Below are 23,348 nucleotides of genomic sequence, written 5' to 3'. Positions count from 1 at the left end.
TGAATCCCTCACAGACCTGTGTTCGGAAAAGCATATTCATTTGTTTGATTACAAAGGTCAATCACAAGGCCTAAGATGTCATTTATAAGGAAACAATTGAGGATATGATTCACAATGGCATATGTGTTAGGTGTCAGGTGTCAAATCTCTGACTTTTAGAGTTTCGTCTCATATTAGTTGAAATTACCAACATACCCCTCAAAGCAACTTTAAAATCAACTGACTGCCTCCCTTGTCCAGGGATAGAACGTCTGTCAGGATATCGGAGGGTCGCGGGTTCGATTTCCGCTTGCATCATACCAAAAGACATTAAAATATTGTATTTGTTATTACCTTGCCTGGCGCTCAGCATTAAGGGGTTAAGCAATAAATAGTCGGCTCGGCTCGGACTGCAACATTGTATCTCAGTGGGCTAGCATTATAAAATCGGCATAGTCCAGTCTAATAAAAGCATAGACACACACAGACGTGCATCCACGTCGCTAGAGAAGTGCAATAACCTTGAACGCCACGTTAAACCATTTTTTACTTCACCTTTAAACTCAACTAACACAGCTATATTTTGAAGGTGAATGAAGTTAATATGATCAAAATTGAAAAAAATATAAAATATACATACAAACCAATAATACTTTTCTCGGTGCTGTTGAGTAGAGATCCAATTACGTTGACACTAAATGAACGCGACCATGTATCACATGTTAACTGGTTGATTGTGGACTTCTTACAATACCAACTAGCGCCATTGTTCTCATTCGTAAAATTACACCACTCATTCGTCTTGAAAGAATCCTCTTGTCTAACTGAACACGTTGTTGCATCTGTCAGCTTGTTTGCCCGGAATTCAGATACAATCTTCCAGGGACTGTTGTGCTGGTGGTATATCATATAGTTTAGAACAATCTCCTCCTTCCTTGTAGCAATAAATGCCTTAATTGTAGCACCTCCCGACCACACGGCTCTCAGCAGAGCAGTGTAACTTCCATTATTGAAGTCCTTTACCTGACCGGCAACGGAAGCTGCTGCCTCTCGGTTCTCCATCCAAACTCTCAAAAAATCACCTCCCGTAAATTTGCGGTTGCCATTCAAATCATTCAGATCTATTTGCACTTGAATCTGCTCTCCTAAATTGTAGACTTTATGGGCAAGATTGAGATAAATGCAAGATTTGTTCGCACCTGCACATAATGAAGGCACAAAGACTGTTCCATAACGCATGGCCTCTTCTGTGAGATTCCTCGTTCCTCTTCTAGAAAAGTAGCCCCTAGACTTAGTTATATACCATCACATTAATCGCCTCGCACATCCAGAGAATCGCCAAACCAATATATATTTAAACACATGTGGTATATACCAAATGCCAACGCCAGAATATTGTCAGTCTCGATTATCTGTCAAAATAGATTGTATAGTTTTATCTTCATCAGTGGTTTCTGAGAAGATGACGTTTTCAGTACGAAGAAACGTAGTTTGAGATCATTTAACAGCATGGCCAAACACATGGTCAAATGAAGATCAACATTTGCAATCTTTCAAAATAGTGAACAAATGTGTTGAGGCCCTATACCGGCAAATCATATAGTAAGTTTGATTACGTCTTGCAAATAAATGGTCGTGTATGGCCCTTATTAGTTCTATTTTAAATGTAGATGTCGATCAGGTACAGTGTGTTGGAAGTGTATCTGTTCATAAAAGTTTGTAAAATACTTCTCTTGTGGAGGTACATGTTACTAAAGAGCCAGTCAAACATGTTTTGCAAGAGAACACGTTAGTGTGTTTTAATATTAAACCTCATTCTAGTCAGCAAGAACACTTTTAACCAAAAATCCGCTGTGAATCATTCAAAGCCGGTGTAAAGAAATATTTGGACTCCCATAGTATTTGTATCCCCCAGTACTTCTACAATAAAAAAAATCATAGTAATTGGACCCCCCATTCCATAGAACTATGGCTCGTCTGTGGCTATTGGACCCCCTCACCTTAAGTAGAAATTTGATCCCCATTGTATTTGAACGCTCCCATAGTAATTAGATCCCCGATTTGGACCCCAATTTGATTTAAACCAGCACAGTGGCTCTGATCAAAACTTTAACATATCCCAAGTTCGAATTTCGCCAGGGCGGCGGAACTCTGTACGTGGCGGGTACTCGTTTTAATTTCTGCGAGGGCAGGGTACAATATTATTCACTGTGGTATACAGCAGTGTCCTACTTCGTTATCCTGATATAAGGACTTGATTGCAGGTGAATCTATATGTGGTGTGGTAAATTCCCCTTAGTTTCTGGCCCGTCATTGAATAACAGAGGCAGCACATCACAGGCACCTGGTGTTAATAAACAAATGATTTTTATAACAGATAATTTTGAAAAAATATTTTAAAAACCTTGACAAGCCTAGCATTGCATTTTTCACTGCATATAATGTGAACACCAGGTGCTAGTGCAGGACATCAATGCCGACTTACCCAGTCGCATATGTCATGTTTTATCACTTGGTGGCCATGTACAACAAGACAGATAGACCAACTGTTTTATTTATGCATCATCAACAATCATGTTATATAATCGTATCCCCGCCGACACTCCTCCTCGTATACACGCGGCGGGGCGGATACGATTTTCATGATTGTTGATGATGGATTGAATGCTCTGTCAGTGAAAGGTCCTGCCTTACAATTCACTAGGATGCCAATTCAAGTAACTACAACACTGTTTGCAAATTTTTAATTGAATGCATATTTATATGAAAGAAGGATACATATTACGCACAAACCATCTCAATCTCGATCATTTTTATGGCTGTAATTAGGTGTGCACATCTCGGACACAATGGACATTTATGTAACAACAACTCCGTTTGCATTTTGTGAATGGATGCATATTTATATGAAAGAAATATACATGTTACACACAAACCATCTCTACTCTGTCAATTTTAAAATCACTTCTGCTAATATACTCTTCCATTGGAGTGATAGTTATATCATCCAAAAGATGTGCGTGGGACACCATAAACTGTACAACAGAAGTTCATACAAAACCATGAAGACTTTGGCTTCCAAAAACTGCAAAACTTAATGAACGAAAACGGCAGTTTCCGTCACCTCGCATCCGAACAACATCCTTTGGTGATTCTTTTGCAGGCAGTAAAGTTGGGGAGCTTCATTATAGAGTGTTTTGACACTCAAGGCCAAACAAGCTTGCTTTTGCCCTATGCCAGTATTGGCCAACTGGAAAATGAAAAAGGGGGTCTGTACCGCAGTCGCCCCGACTGGGTTTTGCTGTTGCACTAGACGTTATGGTATGGACATCCAGAGCTAGGCTCCACGAATTGACAAACTTGCTGAATATATCACCCTCAGGCAGGTCTGAATACAACTTTCTTATCTTGAATGGGAGCTTCGCTTGCATTTTTGTAGTCTGGCCTGATTCCGAGGTGAAGAGTTTGCTCCTTTCGGCTGTAGTTGAATTGTCCTTTGCTACTTCCGATTCTTTGTACAGTTTCAAATTGGAACCATTGATTATTGTCTTCTTTCCACGAAAACGATACGTCCCTTTGTTAAGTCCATCTGTTACAATGAACGGACCAGACCAGAGAGTTTTCAGTTTGTTCTTTCCTGTAATATTTCCTGGAATTACGAGACGGAGAATCATAGTGTTCTTTCTGGGTTTTCTCAGCAGTTGATATGTTGCATGCTGCAGTGGAGCGGCTATCAGCTAAGGCCGGTGTATTTTTTATAAGAGAAAGGAGATCTAAAACACTTGATTCATAAAATGCTCACCTGGTTCAAGCTCCACATATTTATGAGGACAAAGGTTTCTTATTTCATTAACCCTGTCTGTGTCAGCCTCATGTTGCCCTTCACGAAATTGGTGTTCTATTCGACCGCATAGTTGGAGCCATCGAGAATCTGGCGATATAGACATTCCTTTAACATTTGTATTATACGTTGTGTAACTCCGCACTCAGCAATATTCCAACTAAATGACGCCATCCTGTAGTAATCGAATCTGGACAACAGTCATTGGTGTTACGAGCAATGCCCAATTCTGTCGGGGTTTGATCACATGCAGGTCATCGATAACCTACTACAAGAATAGGTTGCTTTGACATATGCTGACATGGAATCCCTGTGGGGTATTGTATGATATAATGTCTAGTCAATGGCTTTATGATAACAAAAGAAATCCCCTGGTCAGTATTCCCTAAAATAATAAATTTCAACACAAAATGCACAGTGTTTTTACATAAACGACAACATGTTACTTATTAAATATATAAATGATGACACTGTAAATTTTAATATTCATAAAAAGTTGGTATTCTTGCTTATTTAGGTTAGGTGTTTTATTCAGAAAAGGGAAATATATGCGCATCGGGCTGATAAAAAGGTTCTCTACCTCGAGGCAGCCATTTTCCTTCACACAGCGATCGACCGGAATAAAGACACTGAGCATGTCTGGGAATAGGCAGCCATTTTGGTACCAGTAGCTGTTGGAAGTAAGGGTAAGTACTTGATTTACGATTTAGCCAAGCAACATGAACCCGAGAATATAAAACTTACACAAATGGTACAAATAGAAACAAATAGTACACATGTATATTTGGAAACATGATTGTGACACATTTGTTAAAGAAGTTCCACGATATCAACTGCTTCACAGGATAACCTGAATGATTGATGTGTTTCTGTCATAATTCAGCTTTATTATTTACATTCAGAACTGTCCATATGTTTTTTATATTCCAGCCGGTGATGGTGGACAGTAAATACACGTGGTAGGGCCAGACAATAAGTGATTGATATTACGAACAACAATCCACACTTTCGAGCTGTGATGACACGTATTCAATCAAGTTACCGAGTACCCGATTAAGTCGTGCGCATCCTAACCCGGAATCCTCACGGAGGTCAGATGTTTGTGACAAAAGACAAAACTATGGACAGTAAAACATATGGGGAGACAAAGGGATGGCAGCGTGGAGAAGGTCGTACCCATAGTCCTGGTGCCAGATGAACTTGCTTCCGCCCTTAGCGTTCTTCATCGTAAGCTTGCTGTGGTAGTGATACACCTCTCCACCAAGAAGCTGAAATAACAGTTTGCATGGTGAGTGAATTGGATGAGGCTTCACACATGTTACCCTTGTGGGGAATCGAACACGGGCCTTCTACGTGACAAGTGAACGCTTGAACCACTAGGCTACCACACCATCCCATTAGTTACTGATCAATATTCTTGGTTGAACCTACTGGATATTTTGTATTAAAAAATATATTTATAATGAGGAATTGACAATGTTCTTTTTTGTGTTCATGGAGGTATAAACATAGGCGTGTGGGTATGACCATAAATTTTGATTATCATGTACAGATTAAAAGCAGCAAAGAGTGTTTTGATTATCCTAGCTCATCCAGGCTGTTTAGGCCCATCATCAACTCGGGTCCCTTGCCCCCTCTCGAAGCCCTGACAGCGAATGGGACCCATCCAGAACTTTTCGGCGAATGTGAAGATTCCCTAGCACTGCAGCCTTCTACAGTACCAAGATTGTCAGAAGGGCTGTATTCCTCGCAGCAAACCCAGGTACTCTCCCAATGTCAGTCAACAGATTGGGATGTACCAAACCTGAGGCTCCAAGAACAATGGGGAGTCAGAAACTTGGTACCTGGGATGCAAGCGTGACATTTTGAAAGCAATATTTGCCATGTTTTTTCTCAATCTTGTCTTTCACATTAGTGTCAGAAACTTCAATAATATAAATGCTTTTATTGGATTTATCAAAAAAGACAAGATCAAGTTTGTTAGACTGGATAGGTCTTGGGCTGTATACGGGCCTATTCTAAAGAATTTTGTATTTATCATTTTCCATGAAGCCTCTACATATTCTGGGTCATACCGTGGAAGGACCTCTGTGTCAAAACCTAAAGCATGGCGAAGACGGTAATAAAATGATCGAGCCACCCCATCATGTCGTAAGATACTGTAGTCGTGCCAAAACTCTGTTACAATGTGTTGGACAGTCTCATTAAATCGAGTACATAATCTTCATTTCATATTTACATTTTGATGCAGGTTTCGAGTGGGAAGTGAATGGCAAGCAGAAAGACTTCTGTTTCAATTTTGAGGCCAACCGACTTCAGCCAAGCGAAAGATTCTGCAGGGTTGCTTATCGTCTCAACACACTGCACATAATCTCGATGTAGTGGTCATTCAGATAGCCTCTTCATGAAAATTGAGTCTGGGGCCGATTTGATATGGCGCTTCACTTGGTTGACATTCATTTCTGTACCGTCCAGCAGTACAGACCCATCAACAAAATCAACACCGACATTGAGATTATGTCCCACATCCTTGGCTCGTTTACGAAAACTGTGGAATGTATTCACCATGAGTCTTGACATGCTTCACAAGAGGATCATCAGACAAATAAATGTGTGCAACACTGATTGAATTCGGTAGGCAATATTTCAAACAGAAATAAACCGCATGGGAAATCTTTGGTTCATTTGACTACTGTTGTGATTCCAGACCTGCAGTGGTCAGATAGCCTCACTTAAAGAGAAAACACTGGGTCGATTTGATATGGCACTACGCTTGGTTGATACTCATTTCTGTACCGTCCAGGGTGCCGTTTCACGAAAGCTTCTTAGCGCTACGATCTCCTACCCGCTGCGACCTAGTTTAGGATGTCCTAATGACATGTCTTACGACCGTTTCACAAAGGCATCGTAAGCCCGTCGTAAACCCCTCTTAAGATAAGAGTGAAATTACGATTTACGACATCCTTACTTGCGTAGCAACGCTTTACAATTCAAACCGGAAATGGAAGCGCACCTGTTAATTTTTATCAAAAAAGAGCCAGATGCTAAACATGAATGAAATAAAAGCTCATGTGGTGAGTATAGATAACTACAAACCTGTTCGAGTTTAATGATAGTCTGTTACACATCAAAGTTCCATCAATAGCTGTCAAGTGTGAGGGTTTGAATAGTAAATCCTGCGACAGCAAGCTGCACCGGCAAAAATAGTAACTCTCTTGTGTGGAAACACGGAAGATTGTAATATTAGAGTTGTTCCCCTTCGTAGGGGCAGACGACCTTAAGATCTATTATGGACGCTTCTGGACTGAAGAAAAGAAAGAGAAACTTCTCCTCGGCTGACATAGATATCATTGTGTCAGGCGTGGAAAGTAATTTTGACACGCTGAATTAGGCCTTTACAAATACAGTGACAAATAATACAAAGAAAAGATTTGGAAAGATATCACCACGAAGTAAGCGCCTTTTATTCTGATGAAACCTTAAAATGAAACTCTCATAAAATATAAAGGTGAGTCTAGGATTTTCACCCATGAAAGCAGGGGGACATTCCACTATATATTCATTTGTTTATTTATTTCAACTTACATATTTGTTTCCCAGAATGTTCAAAAACGTAACAAGAATTTGTCATGTGTTTCAAGGGTCATAAAATGTGAGGTATAATGAAACAAATTGGAAATGGGGGGAAAGGTTTATTGCGAGAAGTTGATCTATACTGGATTACATAATGTAATGGTTAAATAAGGTCAGATTATTTTCATTTGTTTGGTTTCACTTTATGACATAAACAACTACGAACCACCACTTCACTTCAAAATTGTATTAACTTCTCACTGTTAATGATCATTGCATAATGATCAAATATGAAACAACAGGAGAGTGGGTGAGTGATTGTTCCTCAAAACCACATCATCAATCTTGCCAGTTTTTTATGATGAACAAATAAATTAACATCTTACACGAATTTTACACAGTACAGTCGTATTTTTAAATAAAGATACCAATTTCAAATAATTTTCACAAATGACACCATTACTAATCATAATAATATAAATAATAATAATAATTTTAAATATCAGACTAAATGCCACTGGTGACATAACCCGGAATGAGGATGAAGTACGTAAGAAATGGACGGACATGAAGGGATGTGTGAAGAAGGCAGAGTCAGCCAGGAGGCTGAATGCAAGGAGGACTGGTGGTGGACCACCCCCAGATGACCTTACTGCAACTGAAAAGAGGGTAAATAATTAACATAAATTCATGTCAGCATGAAGCCTACAAACAAAAATGTTTCAATATGTACCTGATAAAGTAAAATGGTTTGAAACATATTGAGTTTGTGTGACAATAGACATAATTCATGAAAAACTAATTGTGTATTACACATTTTAAAATAAACTATTATTATAGTAATATAGACACCAATTCCTTCTTTAAATAGATTCTACAACTGATTCCATCCTGTGCTATTGAGGGGATCTCAGGAGGCATGGAAACACCTGGTAAGGATGACACTTCCTTCTTGGGATTCATGTACACGTGTACTAAAGTCAATAAAGTATGTAACTTAATACAGTTTTATGGGTATTTGATGGTATATTTATGACATATTGACAGTATTTGTTATGATAACACCAATGAAAAATATGTTTTATTTATTTAACAGTGTTCAGCATGATTCCTTCAGTAGCTGATGAAGCTGAAGAAGCTACACAGGCAATAAAGTTTGGCAAATAATACTTCAAACTCATTTATTTCTTTGTTTTGAAGATGTAAATAAACTAAATATTGCCATATTCAAAAACTAATACCTCCTGCATATTGGCAAATTCCCCTTAGATATTAAATGTATTATAAATGAACACATGTATACAAAAGAAATATTTGAGATTTCTCGATGCACTTAACGGTCAGGCACAATTAAGCAATATCTTCAATACAAATATTTTAGTGGACTCACAACTTATATATTTCAGATTCTCCACAGGAGGTGTTTTACACTCCACTGACAGCTACAAGCACAGGAGACAATGATTGTGGAACTATCACAGGTATGAAATAATTTTTAATAATAAAGATAATCAAATGTTACAATTTACACTGATATGGTGAATAAATTCATATACTTGGTGCTATTTTATTCTAAAAATCCAAGTGTATGCTGTAAATACATGTGAACAAACTGAATACCGGTACCCCATGTGAGATGTTAGAAGTTACAATTATCTTAAAAATATTATATACATTTCAGAAAAGAACCAAGCCAGTCTGGAGGATATAATGATGACTCCTGCTATCAGAACCAGTATGTATTAAACATTATGTAACTTTATTCAATAGTAAATTTGTATTAACATTAAAAAATCAAGTCACTATATCATGAATTCTAGTTAATAACAATACAAATTTGTTTTCAAGGAAAACCTAAAGGGAAGCCTCTGATCAAGAAAACATCTAATGAAGGTATGGCATATATTTGTTCATAATGTAGTGGTTTCAGTATTACATATCATGATCATAAATGTTTAATAAAATGATATTAATGAACATCCAAATATCATTGATATAACCCAAAATTGTCTAAATATTTTCAGAAGACATTCTGGGAGAGATAAAGTCCTTACAAGCCAAGGAGGAGAGAAAGATGTTTCTCCTTGAGGAAATTCTGTCTGTGCAGCGGGACATCCGTGACATCCAAAGACAGAGCCTGGACCTGGAAAGAGAAAAATTTGAATATAAAAAATCATTTGGAAACTCATTGTCTCCCATAATCAAATTTGATTAAAGGCAGTGACTCATGTTACTGTTTACTTGTGATCACAAAGTTGTTTGTTGTTTGTGTTATTATTTAGATATAGCATATGTACAAAAGCAATCCATTTTCATAAACTCCAAAAAACAATAATATGCAATATTCACAAGTGTGGCCATAAAGTGGTGCTGGATTTTGAAAAAGTGCTACCTTACAACTTTTAGTATGGGATTATTGACATTATGTGGCCTCTTAGTAAAAGTATCACAATTGGATATGTATGCTACCTCATTTAAAACCTAGTGTTGATAAGATTTCCCCTGACTCTACATCCATCTATGTTGTGGTTATCAGCAGGACTGCTGTCCACCTCTGGTCCAGGAGTCTCACAAAGAACATCAGGCTCAGGCAACCTCAGTAATATTGCCAAATTATGAAGTTGAAAGCAGGCAGTAATAATTTTGATGCTCTTCTGTGGGCTGAATAACAGGCATCCTGTTGATTTGTGTAGACACCTAAGCAGATGTAACATACTTATATAGTTGTGTTTACAAATATAGTGATGAATATATCATGATATAACATTTATACTACGTTTTCCTATAATAATTAGATCCACATCAAGTGCTTTTATGAGTTATCATGGTGTAATATTTATACATCATTTCATATATAATTATAGTTTAGCAAGTAATACTTATCATCAAGTAATACTTATCATCAGGTAAAACGCATATTTTATATTATGCGTTTTACCTGTTAGTATAAATGTTATATCATGATAAATACATGCCAACAGCACAGGTATTTTGAAATCAGAATGACATACAATCAGCAATACACATACTCATTAGTCCAGTTACTTCAGCAAAACCTTGAATTAAAACATAAACCTTCCATGAATTAAATATTTACCTGAATCTAGATTTGCACAATCCAAATGCCCTCTCAACTGAGTTCCTTGTTCCAATATGACAGCGGTTGTATTTCTCCTCTTTTTCATTTGCAGGGTTGTTGACAGGTGTCAGGAGGTAGGGTCTACAGGCATACCTAATGTAGAATGTTTTGATAAATTTAATGTTCCCAATATATATGTATGTATACATTAAAAGACAAACATGACATAAATAACTTGGACATGCATGTACCTACCCTGAATCACCAAGAAGCCAGATGTCATATTTCCCTTCCTCCAGATGCCTTTTCAAATTGCAGTTGTTGAAAATATGTGAATCATGGGTTGATCCTGGCCATTGGATAATAATGTTTGTGAATCTGCAAAAATAAATAAATACATACATAAATAACTAAATCCACAAGTACACATTTGTTAAGAAAATAATATTTAAATAAGCCGAATAATTATGAAACATTTGGACATAAATGAGCCTACAAGAGCTATTGACAAATCAATTATGACACAATGACGTTTATTATCTGAAAGTACCAGCAAGTCTAGATTGTTTGTTTACATTGCAAGGGTCAAGGACGTCAAGGATATTTACCGGAGTTGGGCGTCGCACACAGCTTGGACATTGGTGGCGTGGAATCCTTTTCTGCACACATATACTGCTTCATCTAATGCTGGTCGTTGAATAGGTGTCAAAGTACAATCTATGCAGCCAACAACTTTCGGAAAACAACAGATGTGGAAGAAATCCTCCGCTAGTTTAGCGTGTTTGTCGGGCGTTAGAAACCGGATCAAGTCATACGACTTTACGATTGCATCTGTCGTCTTTTCCAACATGCGACAAACACTTGATTTGGCAATACCATGTATATCTCCTAATTCGCTTAGGAATCCCCCTTTTGAAAAGTATCTAAGTGTTACTAACACCTGCACATGGACAGGTAAGGCACACGAACGTTGGGTCGGCCGAGAGATCTCCGAGCTGACCCGATCAACCAGCTGTAGGATGGTATGTCAAGGAAAGCGATACCTGGCAATCAGTTCTGTGTCGGTCAAAGTATCCAACACTTGAGTCCTATCCCTGAATATTCGCTCTCGCCTAATGTTTCTCCTGTTCAAAATTTCACTAATTCTCAATAGTGTCGCCATATCAGACGCTGACTTAGGATGTCGTAAGCTAGTTACAAGTGCCCACGACTTGGTGATTCAGATGTTTTTCTCAGATGTCTGCGATTTCGTCTCAGGATCTGATTGTCCTCTGTAATGACCTCGTAGGAACGGGGTCTGTCTTTGATTGGTCCCAAGACTTCTGCTTTCCGCCACAGTTTGTCACCAATTGTTTTGGGTGAGATTCTCACGCTATCACCTCTCTGAAGAAAAGGAAGCTGTTTCGTACCCTGGTTGTAGTATTGAGCTGCCTTGTACTTGAGGTTTCTCATCTTTTCAGTAGTTCCTGAAACAGTCTCCGGAATCAGCAGATTTTCAGGGATAGGTAACAATGTTCGTGTTCGCCTGCTCATGAGCCTTTGAGCAGGACTCGAGTCAAGACCCTGTGTCGGTGTGTTACGAAAGTTCAGTATGGCCAAGTAAGGGTCACTCTTGGCCTGTTTGGCTTTCTTCAGTAATTGTTTTGCAGTTTTCACTGCCTGTTCTGCCTTTCCGTTGCTCTGAGGGTAGGCTGGAGAGGATGTTACATGATTAAATCCCCAGTCATGAGCGAATTTCTTGAATTCCTCTGCTGAGAACTGTGGACCGTTGTCAGATATGCAAGTGTCTGGTATGCCATGTCGTGCGTGCTGTCCCTTTAGCTTGTTCACTACTGTGGCTGACCTGGTATCTGTAAGGTAATCAATTTCCCAATAGTTTGAGAAGTAATCTACAGTGATGAGATAGTTGTTGCCATCTAGAACGAACAGGTCTGCTCCAACTTTGGACCATGGTCGGTCTGCTACTGCGTGTGACAACAAGGGTTCCTTAGCTTGTTCCCTGTCACTTCCACGGCAGATGTCACATTTTGCGACATAATCTTTGACTGCCCCATTCATCCCAGGCCAGTCAATACATTCCCTTGCACGTCGGAGACATCCTTCTGCTCCAATGTGTGAAGAATGAATTTGCACTAACAAGTCTCTTCTCAGGATTCGGGGAATCACTACTCTTTGACCTCTGTAGATAATTCCATCTTGTACAGTCAACTCATCTCGACAGTGGAAGTATGGTCTTGCAGCGTCAGGAACATCTTTCAACTGATCCGGCCAGCCCTTCCAAATGATGTCTTACACTTGTTGTAGATCTGCGTCCGACTTGACTTTCTCCCGTATCTCTTTCATTCTTGGTTTAGCAATTGGGACGTAGTCTATCATGTTGATGAATTCCTGGTCCATACCTGTATCTGCAAGTTCAGGCAGGGGTGCTCTGCTTAATGTGTCGGCTAACTGCATCTGTTTCCCAGGCCTGTATGCGAGCTGTATGTCGTAGCGCTGCAGTCTTAGCAACATTCTCTGTAGACGCTTGGGTGCACTGTGTAGTGGCTTCCTAACTATAGTCTCAAGTGGCTTGTGGTCAGATTGAACGTCAACTGGCCTTCCGTACGTGTATTGGTGGAACTTTTGCAGCCCATATACAACTGCCAACAATTCCTTCTCGATTTGGGCATACCTGGTTTCGGCGTCTGTCAATGCCCTACTAGCAAAGGCCACAGGTTGACCATCTTGGAGAAGAGCTGCGCCGAAACCTGACATAGATGCATCACACTGAATCGTGACCTGACTCTGTGTGTCGAAGAACTTGAGCACAGGGTACTTGCTTACAAGCCTCTTGATATCATCGACGGCGTCATCATGAATCTGTTCCCAATGCCACTCAACATCCTTCAGAGTCAGCTGCCTTAGCGGTTCACAGGCACTGCTTAGATGTGGGAGGAACTTGCTTAGATAGTTCACGAATCCAACGAAGCGAAGTACACCTTGTACATCTGTTGGTTTCGGCATATCGAGAACAGCTTTGGTCTTTGCTGGGTCAGGCTCTAGACCATTGGATGTAAGACGATGTCTGATGAAGGTAACTTCCTGTACTTTAAATGTTATCTTGTTGGGGTTGATCCGCAGGTTGCGAACTCTGCAGTGTTCCATGAGCGCTCTGAAGTTTGCATCATGATCTACAGATGCTTCTTCAATGGAGTCTCCTTCGCCATAGATGAGAATATCATCCACAACTCCTCATACACCCTTGAGCCCTTCTATGACCTGATCTTGCCGTCGCTGGAATTCCTCTGGAGCGGAGGATATACCAAACGGCATACGTAACCAACGAAAACGTCCAAATGGGGTGTTGAAGGTAGTGAGGTATGAACTACTGTCTTCCATAGCCACATGCCAAAACCCATTCTTTGCGTCCACAACGCTAAACACTTTAGCTTTGCCAAGGTCCGGTAAGATATCCTTAATAGTTAGTAGTAGGTAGTGACTGCAGAGAATTGCCCGGTTTAGGTCTTTTGGATCGATGCAAATCCTAAGTTTATTGGGTTTCTCCACGATGACGAGACTAGATACCCAAGGTGTTGGTTCAGTGACAGGAGCGAGTATTTTAAGATTCACCAGACGCTCTAGTTCGGCCTTCAGCTTCGGCTCCTGTGCTAGTGGCACTTTCCTTGGAGGGTGAACGACTGATGCCACCGATGTGTCAAGTCGGATCTTGTATGCTCCTTCAAACTCTCCTGTTCCCGTGAAGACATCTTTGAATTCCTCTTTTACTCCCTTCAATGTTAGATTCTGAGGAATATTAATTGAGTGCATGGATGCTGTCATTACTTTATCAACCATAGTAATGTGTTCATGATCCACTCTTATCAACTTCATACTCATAGACGCGTGACTGCCTAATATTGGCGTAGCACAAGGGTCACTGAGGACAATAAAGTCTACCTTGTACTTTCTCCCATCCTTGGGGTTGACTACTTTTACAGGGCATTTGCCTAAAGGCTTGACGACAGTCTTGTCGTACATTCTCAACAACTGGGATGTCTGCTGTAATTCTGTAGTAGGAGGTAGTAGAGAACTTGGTATCAGGTTGCAGGTGGCTCCCGTGTCGACTTAAAATGAAACTGGTTTACCTGCAATGTTCATGGATGCGAATATTTGTCTGGGATATTCAGACTCCTCTTGCACCTGATGCACATCTATCACTGGCTCTGTGAGAGTGAGTGAGTTGATGGTGAAATATTCATCCGAGTCTTCATCTTCATGGATGATATTTACACGTGGTCTAGAGTGGCGAGGTGATTGCATTGTGCGACACATGGCTGGACTGTGGTTCTTCTGCTTACATCTGGAGCAAGTTTTTCCAAATGCAGGGCAGACACTTCGGTTCCTCTTATGTTCTCGCCCACAGAATCTGCACTGTATTGTGTTGCTACTTACAATTGGTTTCACTTGAGTGGCCCGTTGACTGTGCAATCTATAATTCTTTTTCTGTGAGTGATGCCCGCCGGCATGTACAGTATTCCAATTCTTTGGTTTATTTGACCAGTTCTTTTCTCTAACTGTGTGAACTGTTTGCACAGTGTCCAAGGTTTTTAATTGTTCCTTAGAAATTTCTGATGCTCTACATAAGCGTACACACTTCTCCAGATCCAAACCATCCTCTCTCAAGAGTCGTTCACGAAGTTCCTTGTCTGTAACTCCACAGACAATGCGGTCTCTAATCAGTGATTCACTCAATGTACCAAAGTTACATGTGGTAGCTAGGATTTTCAGGTCAGTTATATATACATCATAGCTCTCACTAGTGTCCTGATTCCTGGTAAAGAATTTATACCTCTCCACAGTTTCCGATTTCTTTGGAATACAATACAGTTCAAACGCATCAAAAACATGTTGTAATGTTCTTTCACCCGCTACCAAGGTGAAGGTTTCATACACTTCCCTACCTTGGGGCCCGATCAGATATCGAAAGTACTTTATTTTCGATTCTGCAGACTTGCCTTCCGTAGAAAGATCAAGGTACAGCTCCGTCTCTTCTCTCCACTTCTTCCATCTGTGTTGAAGATTAGGGGAGTGAAAATCCAACTGATTTGGAGGTTTGAGATGTATGGGTCCTCTCACAACACTCACGTGGTTGCCGCCATTTTCTATGATCTCTTGCGACTCCTCGTCTCCCATGACGATCCAATGCTGTTTGAAAACGAACGTACGACTCTCCTCACTGTACACTTCTGACACCATGTTTAAGGCTTCATCTCTGTCTTTGACAAAGACATGAATCTTGGGGTTCTAAGATACCACAAACAGTGAGAGTTTGGTGGACATACTTTACTCAGTCGGCAAGATGGCGGAACACCCAAAGTTGTGACGTCATACACATGACGTTATACAAATGACGTCATACACAAATGCTGCTAGTAGTGAGACTACTTGTCACACTGGACATGAAGAGTGGGTACCATCAGGTGGAAATTGAGGAGTGCCACAAAGAACGGACAGCCTTCACAGTAGGACCTTTGGGATTCTTTGAGTATAACAAATGCCCTTTGGACTCTCCAACGCCCCGGCAACCTACCAGCGTCTTATGGAGCAGTGCTTGGATGGATTTCATCTCCAAATCTGTCTCATATACCGTATTTTCTTGAGTATAGTGCGCACTTTTTTTCGAAAAAACACAGCTGTGTAGAAGGGGGTGCGCATTATACACAAATTATGAGTTTGGATGTTTTTTTCTCAGCACCCGTTCGTTTGCCGGACTTCGCTGAAAGGGTACGGTGTAAAAAATTTCTGCGCATAATATTCAAATTTCTTTTTTTCCAAAATATTGAACCCGCTAGAGGGGGGTGCGCATTATACATGGGTGCGCACTATACTCAAGAAAATACGGTACTTGGATGATCTGATCATATTTTCTCGTACATATGAAGAACACCTGGAGTGTCTTGAAAGAGTTCTAAAGTGCCTCCGTGACTGTGGATTAAAGGTCGCTCCCAAAAAGTGTAAGTTCTTCAAACGAAAGGTCAAGTATGTGGGCTACATTATCAGCGCTGATGGAATCGAGGCAGACCCAGATAAAGTGGACAAAATACGAAATTGGCCAACACCTACCAATCCAGAAGATATCAGGAAGTTTCTCGGCTTCGCTGGATATTAACCGGAAGTTCGTGTAAAATTTCTCTAAGATTGCAAGGCCTTTATCTATTCTGATGCCTAAGACTGCAACAAAGAAGTCCAAGAGACGACAACATCAGCAGACCGAGTGGGAGTGGAGAGCGGCACAAGAACAGGCCTTCCAGGAAATCAAAGATCGTCTTACCATACCGCCAGTCCTAGGATATGCCGACTTTCACCAGCCATTTGAATTGCACACAGATGCAAGCACCCAAGGTCTGGGAGCAGTTCTTTATCAACACCAGAACGATCAGCAGCGAGTCATAGCCTATGCCAGCAGAGGATTGAAGCCCTCTGAAAGGAATTACTCTGCGCACAAGCTTGAGTTCCTGTGTTTGAAGTGGGCAGTATTAGAGAAATTCCATGACTACCTGTATGGCAATGACTTTGTTGTTGTGACGGATAACAACCCATTAACTTACATCCTTACATCAGCAAGACTTGATGCCACTGGTCATAGGTGGCTCGCATCTCTCTCTAATTACAACTTCTCCATCAAGTACCGGCCTGGGAAAGCTGATACTGATGCAGATACTCTCTCGCGACTTCCGACTCCATCAGATCCCTCACAACTGGACCTGGTCAATGTGGACTCTGTAAAAGCCATCTGCAATGGGCTTACTACACCTAACTACATTGAGAGTCTTTGTGTCTCAGTCGATGATGATGTGGATGATGATGAAAATCTGATGATCACTGATGATAAGTGTGAAGCCAATGTTAGAGAATGGAGGAGAGCTCAGGGTAAGGACCAAGCCCTGGCTACTGTCATTGGACACTTGAGGGACAAGACAAGGCGCGACAGAATACCAGTTACAGATGATGCCAATCTCACAGCCCTTGTCAAGATATACCAGCAGCTAAGATTGAAGAGAGGAGTTCTTTATCGAATTACCATGAAAGATGGAGAAGTGCGGGATCAGCTGGTTCTTCCAATTCAGTGCCGCATCGCAGCATTACGATCACTCCATGACAATGTTGGACATCCAGGAAGGGAAAGGACTATATATGGCCTGGTATGACTCGCGATGTTGAAGCACATGTTCAGAACTGTGTATCTTGTCTACGAAGAAAGACTCCATCTGCTGGAAGATCACCATTGGTTAGCATTGTAACATCGCAACCCTTGGAGCTTGTATACATGGACTTCCTGACCCTGGAACCATCGAAAGGAGGCCAACAACATGTTCTCGTGGTGACAGATCATTTTACCTGATATGCTCAGGCTTAACCAACAAAGAACATGACTGCAAGAACAACAGCAGAGGTTTTTTTTAACAACTTTATTGTTCACTACGGAATACCGAAACGCATACACTCAGACCAGGGAGCAAATTTCACGGGGAAGCTCATGCAGGAATTATGTCAGTTGCTCAAGATAGACAAGTCACAGACCACGCCTTACCATCTGATGGGAAATGGAATGTGTGAGCGCTTCAACCGTACTTTATGCAACATGCTCGGCACACTTGATCCTGACAGCAAAAGGAATTGGAAAGCCCATGTTGGACCACTGGTCCATGCTTATAATTGTACCCGACATGAGTCTACAGAGTTGTTTCCCTTCTTTCTGATGTATGGACGGCACCCTCGGTTGCCTGTTGATGTAGCATTTGGTTTAGACATGGAGCCAAGCAAGTCCAAGTCCATCAATAAGTACACCAAGGAACTTCGGGAAAGACTCTCTCAAGCTTACAACATTGCTTCCAGTGCAGCTACGAAGTCACGCGGTAAGCAGAAGTAGTACTATGACCAGAAGGCTAGAGCTGCTGTTCTAGCATTAGGCGACCGAGTACTTGTCAAGGTAGTGGCTTTTGATGGTAGACACAAGTTGGCCAACAAATGGGAAACAGATGTGTACATTGTGCTTGCCCAGCCGAATCCATCCATACCAGTGTATACAGTTGGTAAGGAGTGTGGAGAAGGACGGCAGCGGACATTACACAGGAACTTGTTACTTCCAATTGGACCCATCCCACAGCCTGAGAACCAAGAGACACCCATACCGTGGCCAAGGAAAGTACATCCAGCAACTCCAACGCCAACACCAAGACCACGACAGAGGACTTTAGCACCGACTGTGACCATCCCAGTTGACGAGGCTGATGCAGACAGACCAGGATCTGATTGTGAAACAGAAAGTGAGGATGATTATATCGCATATCTCTCCCATGAATCCTCAGAATCTTCAGAGTCAGCTGTTTCTACAGCTGATAGGCCACCTGAAGCAGCAGTAGTAGAAGAGAATCAGAATGATGAGATGACTGCAGTCACTGAGGGAGATCAGGAGGAGGACACGGGATGCTCAGGAGGAACAACCCTCTGGTGAATCACTCACTCATCCTGAAGATCCTAACTCTCATTCTGGTGTGAGGTCATCTACGCCATCTGTCCCCCAACCTCGGCGGTCTAATCGACAGCGGGCACAACCACAGTGGATGACAAGTGGAGACTATGTTCTGTCAGCCATTGCACAGCCGGACTGGCTAACGAGAGCCAATTATCTCAACAACCTCCTTGATACAGCAAGTTTTTCTGATCAGTCACATCGAGTATCTGATGCAATCCTGGATATTGTGACTGGTAGGATTAAATGATGAGGACATCATTTCGTAGTGGAGGGAAGTGTGTGGCAGTGTTGTATATATCCATATTTTCTGTATTTTATATATTTGTATACATATGATGTTTTGTAATGAAATGGTGTTTTAACCTTTTATTATGTTGAATTAAATGAAATAAACCTGTATGGCATTTAACAGCTCTGCATAACGACTTGATCTCTGCGTGGAGTTTTCTTTTATTTTAACTTCTACTGGTTGTGGGGTAGAGTAGGTAGCTTGGGTCGGTCCTTTGTTTAGTACAGCTTGCGCCTGATTGGCCTTGTTTCAAATACTAACACCCAGCATTTAACCAGCACACCAGCCACTACACCTTGACCATGCGGACAACAAATTTCTGCTGTGTGTAGTATTTTCATCTGAGACCGTCCAAATAGGTTAGTAATGTTTCTATACATATTGTTATAATGTACTTGCATCTATTTGTGTAATCAGCTGTAGTGTTACTCAGTCTTAATACATATTTAGATAGGTCATTACATATAGTCATATAATTGCAGCCATGTAAATGTTTTTAACTAGGTTAGCACTGTATATCTTCACCTTTCCTAAATGTTTCATTTGAGAATGAATGAGCGAGTGGGTATGTATTTATGATGTATGTGTTTGCTTATGACAATGTTATTTATGTATAATGTAAAGCATTCATTGGTATGTTATGTGTAACACATAACTCATGTTTTCTAAGGTTACCCGTTTTACCTAAGTAAGTATATTTGTCTTTGTATTTGTATTTAGATGTAGGCACCATAAGTCCTGTCAGTTGCGTTGGTGAATGCAGTTCCCGCCCCAGTTTCACCTACAGGGTATGCTTGTATTTTCTTGTGTATAAATGAAATTAATTAATTGTATTTATCATATTATTACACATGTATAGGGATACAAATGTATATATAGTTATTGTAAGTTATAACACATCCTTCAATGTATTTGTTGAAAGCAAGAGTTCTATCTATTTCTATGATGTCGTCGGTGTGACAATGTGAATGAATATAATGTGATGTGCTCTTATATATCTGTGTTTGTGTATATTAACATACATATATATTTACGTGTATATATATCTTTACATTTAATATGTTTCTGGGCGATTGTTTGTTCTGATAATAAATCCTCACGACAATTAACGACCTGTGTTATTCATGAACACCCCCGGTTTCATACACATGTCGATAGACCTAATGTATCAAAGGTCGATTGAGATGATGCATCACACTTTGATTTACCTGATGAATCATATGTTGGATGACCTGATGTATCACATGTCGAATGACTTGATGTATCACATGTTGATTGACCTGATGCATCACATGTCGATGTATCTGATGTAAGGTATGTTGACTGGATTGATGTATCAAAGGCCAATTGACCTGATATATCCAAGGCCGATTGGCCTAATGTATCATATTTCGATTGACCTGTTGTATCACATGTTGACTGAACCGATGTATCAAAGTTTGATTCAACTGATGTATCAGGTATCGATTGACCTGATCTATTGTATGTAGATTTACCTGATGCATCACATGTCGATTTATGTTGTGTATCACATATCGATTGAACTGATAAATAATATGTCGATTAACCTGCTGTATCACATGTCGATTTACCTGATGCATCAAATGTCGATTGACCTGACGCATTACACGTCGATTAACCCGATGCATCACATGTCGATTTACCTGATGCATCACATGTCAATTTACCTGATGTATCACATGTCGATTGCCCTAAAGCATCATATGTCGATTGACCAGACACATTATAAATCGATTGACCGGATGCATCAAATGTAGATTGATCTGATTTATCAAAAGCCGATTTGCCTGATGCACCACATGGCAATTGACCTGATGTATCACATGTGGATTAACCTGATGTATGAAATGCCAATTTACCTAATGTATCACATATCGATTGACCTAATGCATCGAATGTCGATTGACCTGATAAATCACATGTTGGTTTATCTGATGTATCGCATGTTTATTGAGCTCAAATGCCGATTTACCTAATGCATCCTATGTCGATTTACCTGACGTATCACATGTCGATTGCCCTAATGCATCATATGTCGATTGACCAGACGCATTACAAATCGATTGACCGGATGCATCAAATGTAGATTGATCTGATGTATCAAAGGCCGATTTGCCTGATGCACCACATGGCAATTGACCTGATGTATCACATGTCGATTAACCTGATGTATGAAATGCCGATTTACCTAATGTATCACATATCGATTGACCTGATGCATCGAATGTCGATTGACCTGATAAATCACATGTTGGTTTATCTGATGAACGGCATGTTTATTGAGCTCAAATGCCGATTTACCTGATGCATCACATGTCGATTTACCTGATGTATGACATGTCTATTGACCTGATGTATCCAAGTCCGATTTTCCTACAGTATCATATGTTAATTTACCTGATGTATTACATATCGATTGACTGGAAGTATCAAATGTCGATTGACTTGATAAATCACATGTCGATTTACCTGATGTTTCTTATGTCGATTTACCTGATGTATCAAATGTCAATTGACCTGATGTATCAAAGGTCGATTGGGATGATTGAAACCATGGCGTTTTACCTAATGTATCATATGTCCATTGACCTGATGTATCACATGTTGACTTACCTGATATAGCACATGTCCATTGACCTGACGCATCACCTGTCGACTGACTTGATGCATCAAAGGTCGTTTTACCTCATGTATCACATGTTGGATGACCTGATAAATGGATTTACCTAATGTTCACATGTCGATAGACCTGATGTATCAAAAGTCGAATGACCTGATGCATCACATGTCGAATGACCTGATGTATTACATGTCGAATGACCTGATGTATCACAGGTCAAATGACTTGATGTATCACATATCGATTGACCTGATGTATCACAGGTCGAATAACTTGATGTATCACATGTCGATTGACCTGGTGTATCACATGTCGATTAACTTGGTGTATCACATGTCGATTGACCTGATGTATCACATGTCGATTGACCTTGTGTATCACATGTCGATTAACTTGGTGTATCACATGTCGATTGACCTGATTATCACATGTCGATTAACCTGATGTTTCACATGTCGATTGACCTGATGTTTCACATGTCAATTGACCTGATGTATCACATGTCGATTGACCGGATGTATCACATGTCGATTGACCTGGTGTATCACATGTCGATTAACGTGGTGTATCACATGTCGATTGACCTGATTATCACATGTCGATTGACCTGATTATCACATGTCGATTAACCTGATGTTTCACATGTCGATTAACTTGGTGTATAACATGTCGATTGACCTGATTATCACATGTCGATTAACCTGATGTTTCACATGTCGATTAACTTGGTGTATCACATGTCGATTTACCTGATTATCACATGTCGATTTACCTGATTATCACATGTCGATTAACCTGATGTTTCACATGTCAATTGACCTGATGTTTCACATGTCAATTGACCTGTTGTATGACATGTCGATTGACCGGATGTATCACATGTCGATTGACCTGGTGTATCACATGTCGATTAACTTGGTGTATCACATGTCGATTGACCTGATTATCACATGTCGATTAACCTGATTATCACATGTTGATTAACCTGATGTTTCACATGTCGATTAACTTGGTGTATAACATGTCTATTAACTTGGTGTATAACATGTCGATTGACCTGATTATCACATGTCGATTAACCTGATGTTTCACATGTCGATTAACTTGGTGTATGAAAAAGTCGATTGACCTGATTATCACATGTCGATTAACCTGATGTTTCACATGTCAATTTATGTGATTATCACATGTCGATTAACCTGATGTTTCACATGTTGATTAACTTGGTGTATCACATGTCCATTGACCTGGTGTATCACATGTCGATTAACTTGGTGTATCACATGTTGATTGACCTGATTATCACATGTCGATTGACTTGATTATCACATGTCGATTAACCTGATGTTTCACATGTCAATTGACCTGATTATCACATGTTGATTAACCTGATGTTTCACATGTCGATTGACCTGATTATCACATGTCGAT

The 23,348-nt window shown here is 40.3% G+C and overlaps 3 protein-coding genes and 1 long non-coding RNA gene across 4 annotated transcripts; 1 reads left to right on the top strand and 3 right to left on the bottom strand.

Moving 5' to 3' along the window:
* Positions 1–3,721: 3,721 nt before the first annotated feature.
* On the bottom strand, positions 3,722–5,684 carry LOC124126749 (L-proline trans-4-hydroxylase-like). Its single transcript, XM_046490264.2, is given in 5 exon segments — positions 3,722–3,892; positions 3,895–3,910; positions 4,401–4,491; positions 4,997–5,088; positions 5,625–5,684. Coding segments are annotated over 5 exon segments (399 nt in total). The 3' UTR covers positions 3,722–3,752.
* Positions 5,685–7,248: 1,564 nt separating this feature from the next.
* LOC124126751 lies at positions 7,249–8,541 on the top strand. The gene is made up of 4 exons (XR_006859830.1): positions 7,249–7,272; positions 7,900–8,062; positions 8,265–8,325; positions 8,490–8,541. It is a non-coding gene; the product is annotated as an uncharacterized LOC124126751 (long non-coding RNA).
* A 1,307-nt stretch (positions 8,542–9,848) lies between these two features.
* Positions 9,849–10,891, bottom strand: LOC125379993 (putative nuclease HARBI1). The gene is made up of 3 exons (XM_048395945.1): positions 10,728–10,891; positions 10,491–10,625; positions 9,849–10,090 (listed from the first exon to the last, which is right to left on the bottom strand). Exons 1-3 carry the CDS (start codon positions 10,874–10,876, stop codon positions 9,868–9,870), a joined length of 507 nt encoding a protein of 168 aa, XP_048251902.1. The 5' UTR covers positions 10,877–10,891; the 3' UTR covers positions 9,849–9,867.
* Positions 10,892–11,666: 775 nt separating this feature from the next.
* LOC124126748 (uncharacterized protein K02A2.6-like) lies at positions 11,667–12,530 on the bottom strand. Its single transcript, XM_046490263.2, has one exon. The coding sequence runs from the start codon at positions 12,528–12,530 to the stop codon at positions 11,667–11,669; it is 864 nt and encodes a 287-aa protein (XP_046346219.2).
* Positions 12,531–23,348: the final 10,818 nt, after the last annotated feature.

The sequence above is a fragment of the Haliotis rufescens genome, unplaced genomic scaffold (genome assembly GCF_023055435.1).
Source record: "Haliotis rufescens isolate VD_foot unplaced genomic scaffold, xgHalRufe1.0.p SCAF_15, whole genome shotgun sequence".
NCBI classification, from domain to species: domain Eukaryota; kingdom Metazoa; phylum Mollusca; class Gastropoda; order Lepetellida; family Haliotidae; genus Haliotis; species Haliotis rufescens.
Note: the sequence above shows the minus strand (reverse complement) of the source record. Positions and strands in the feature narration are given on the sequence as shown.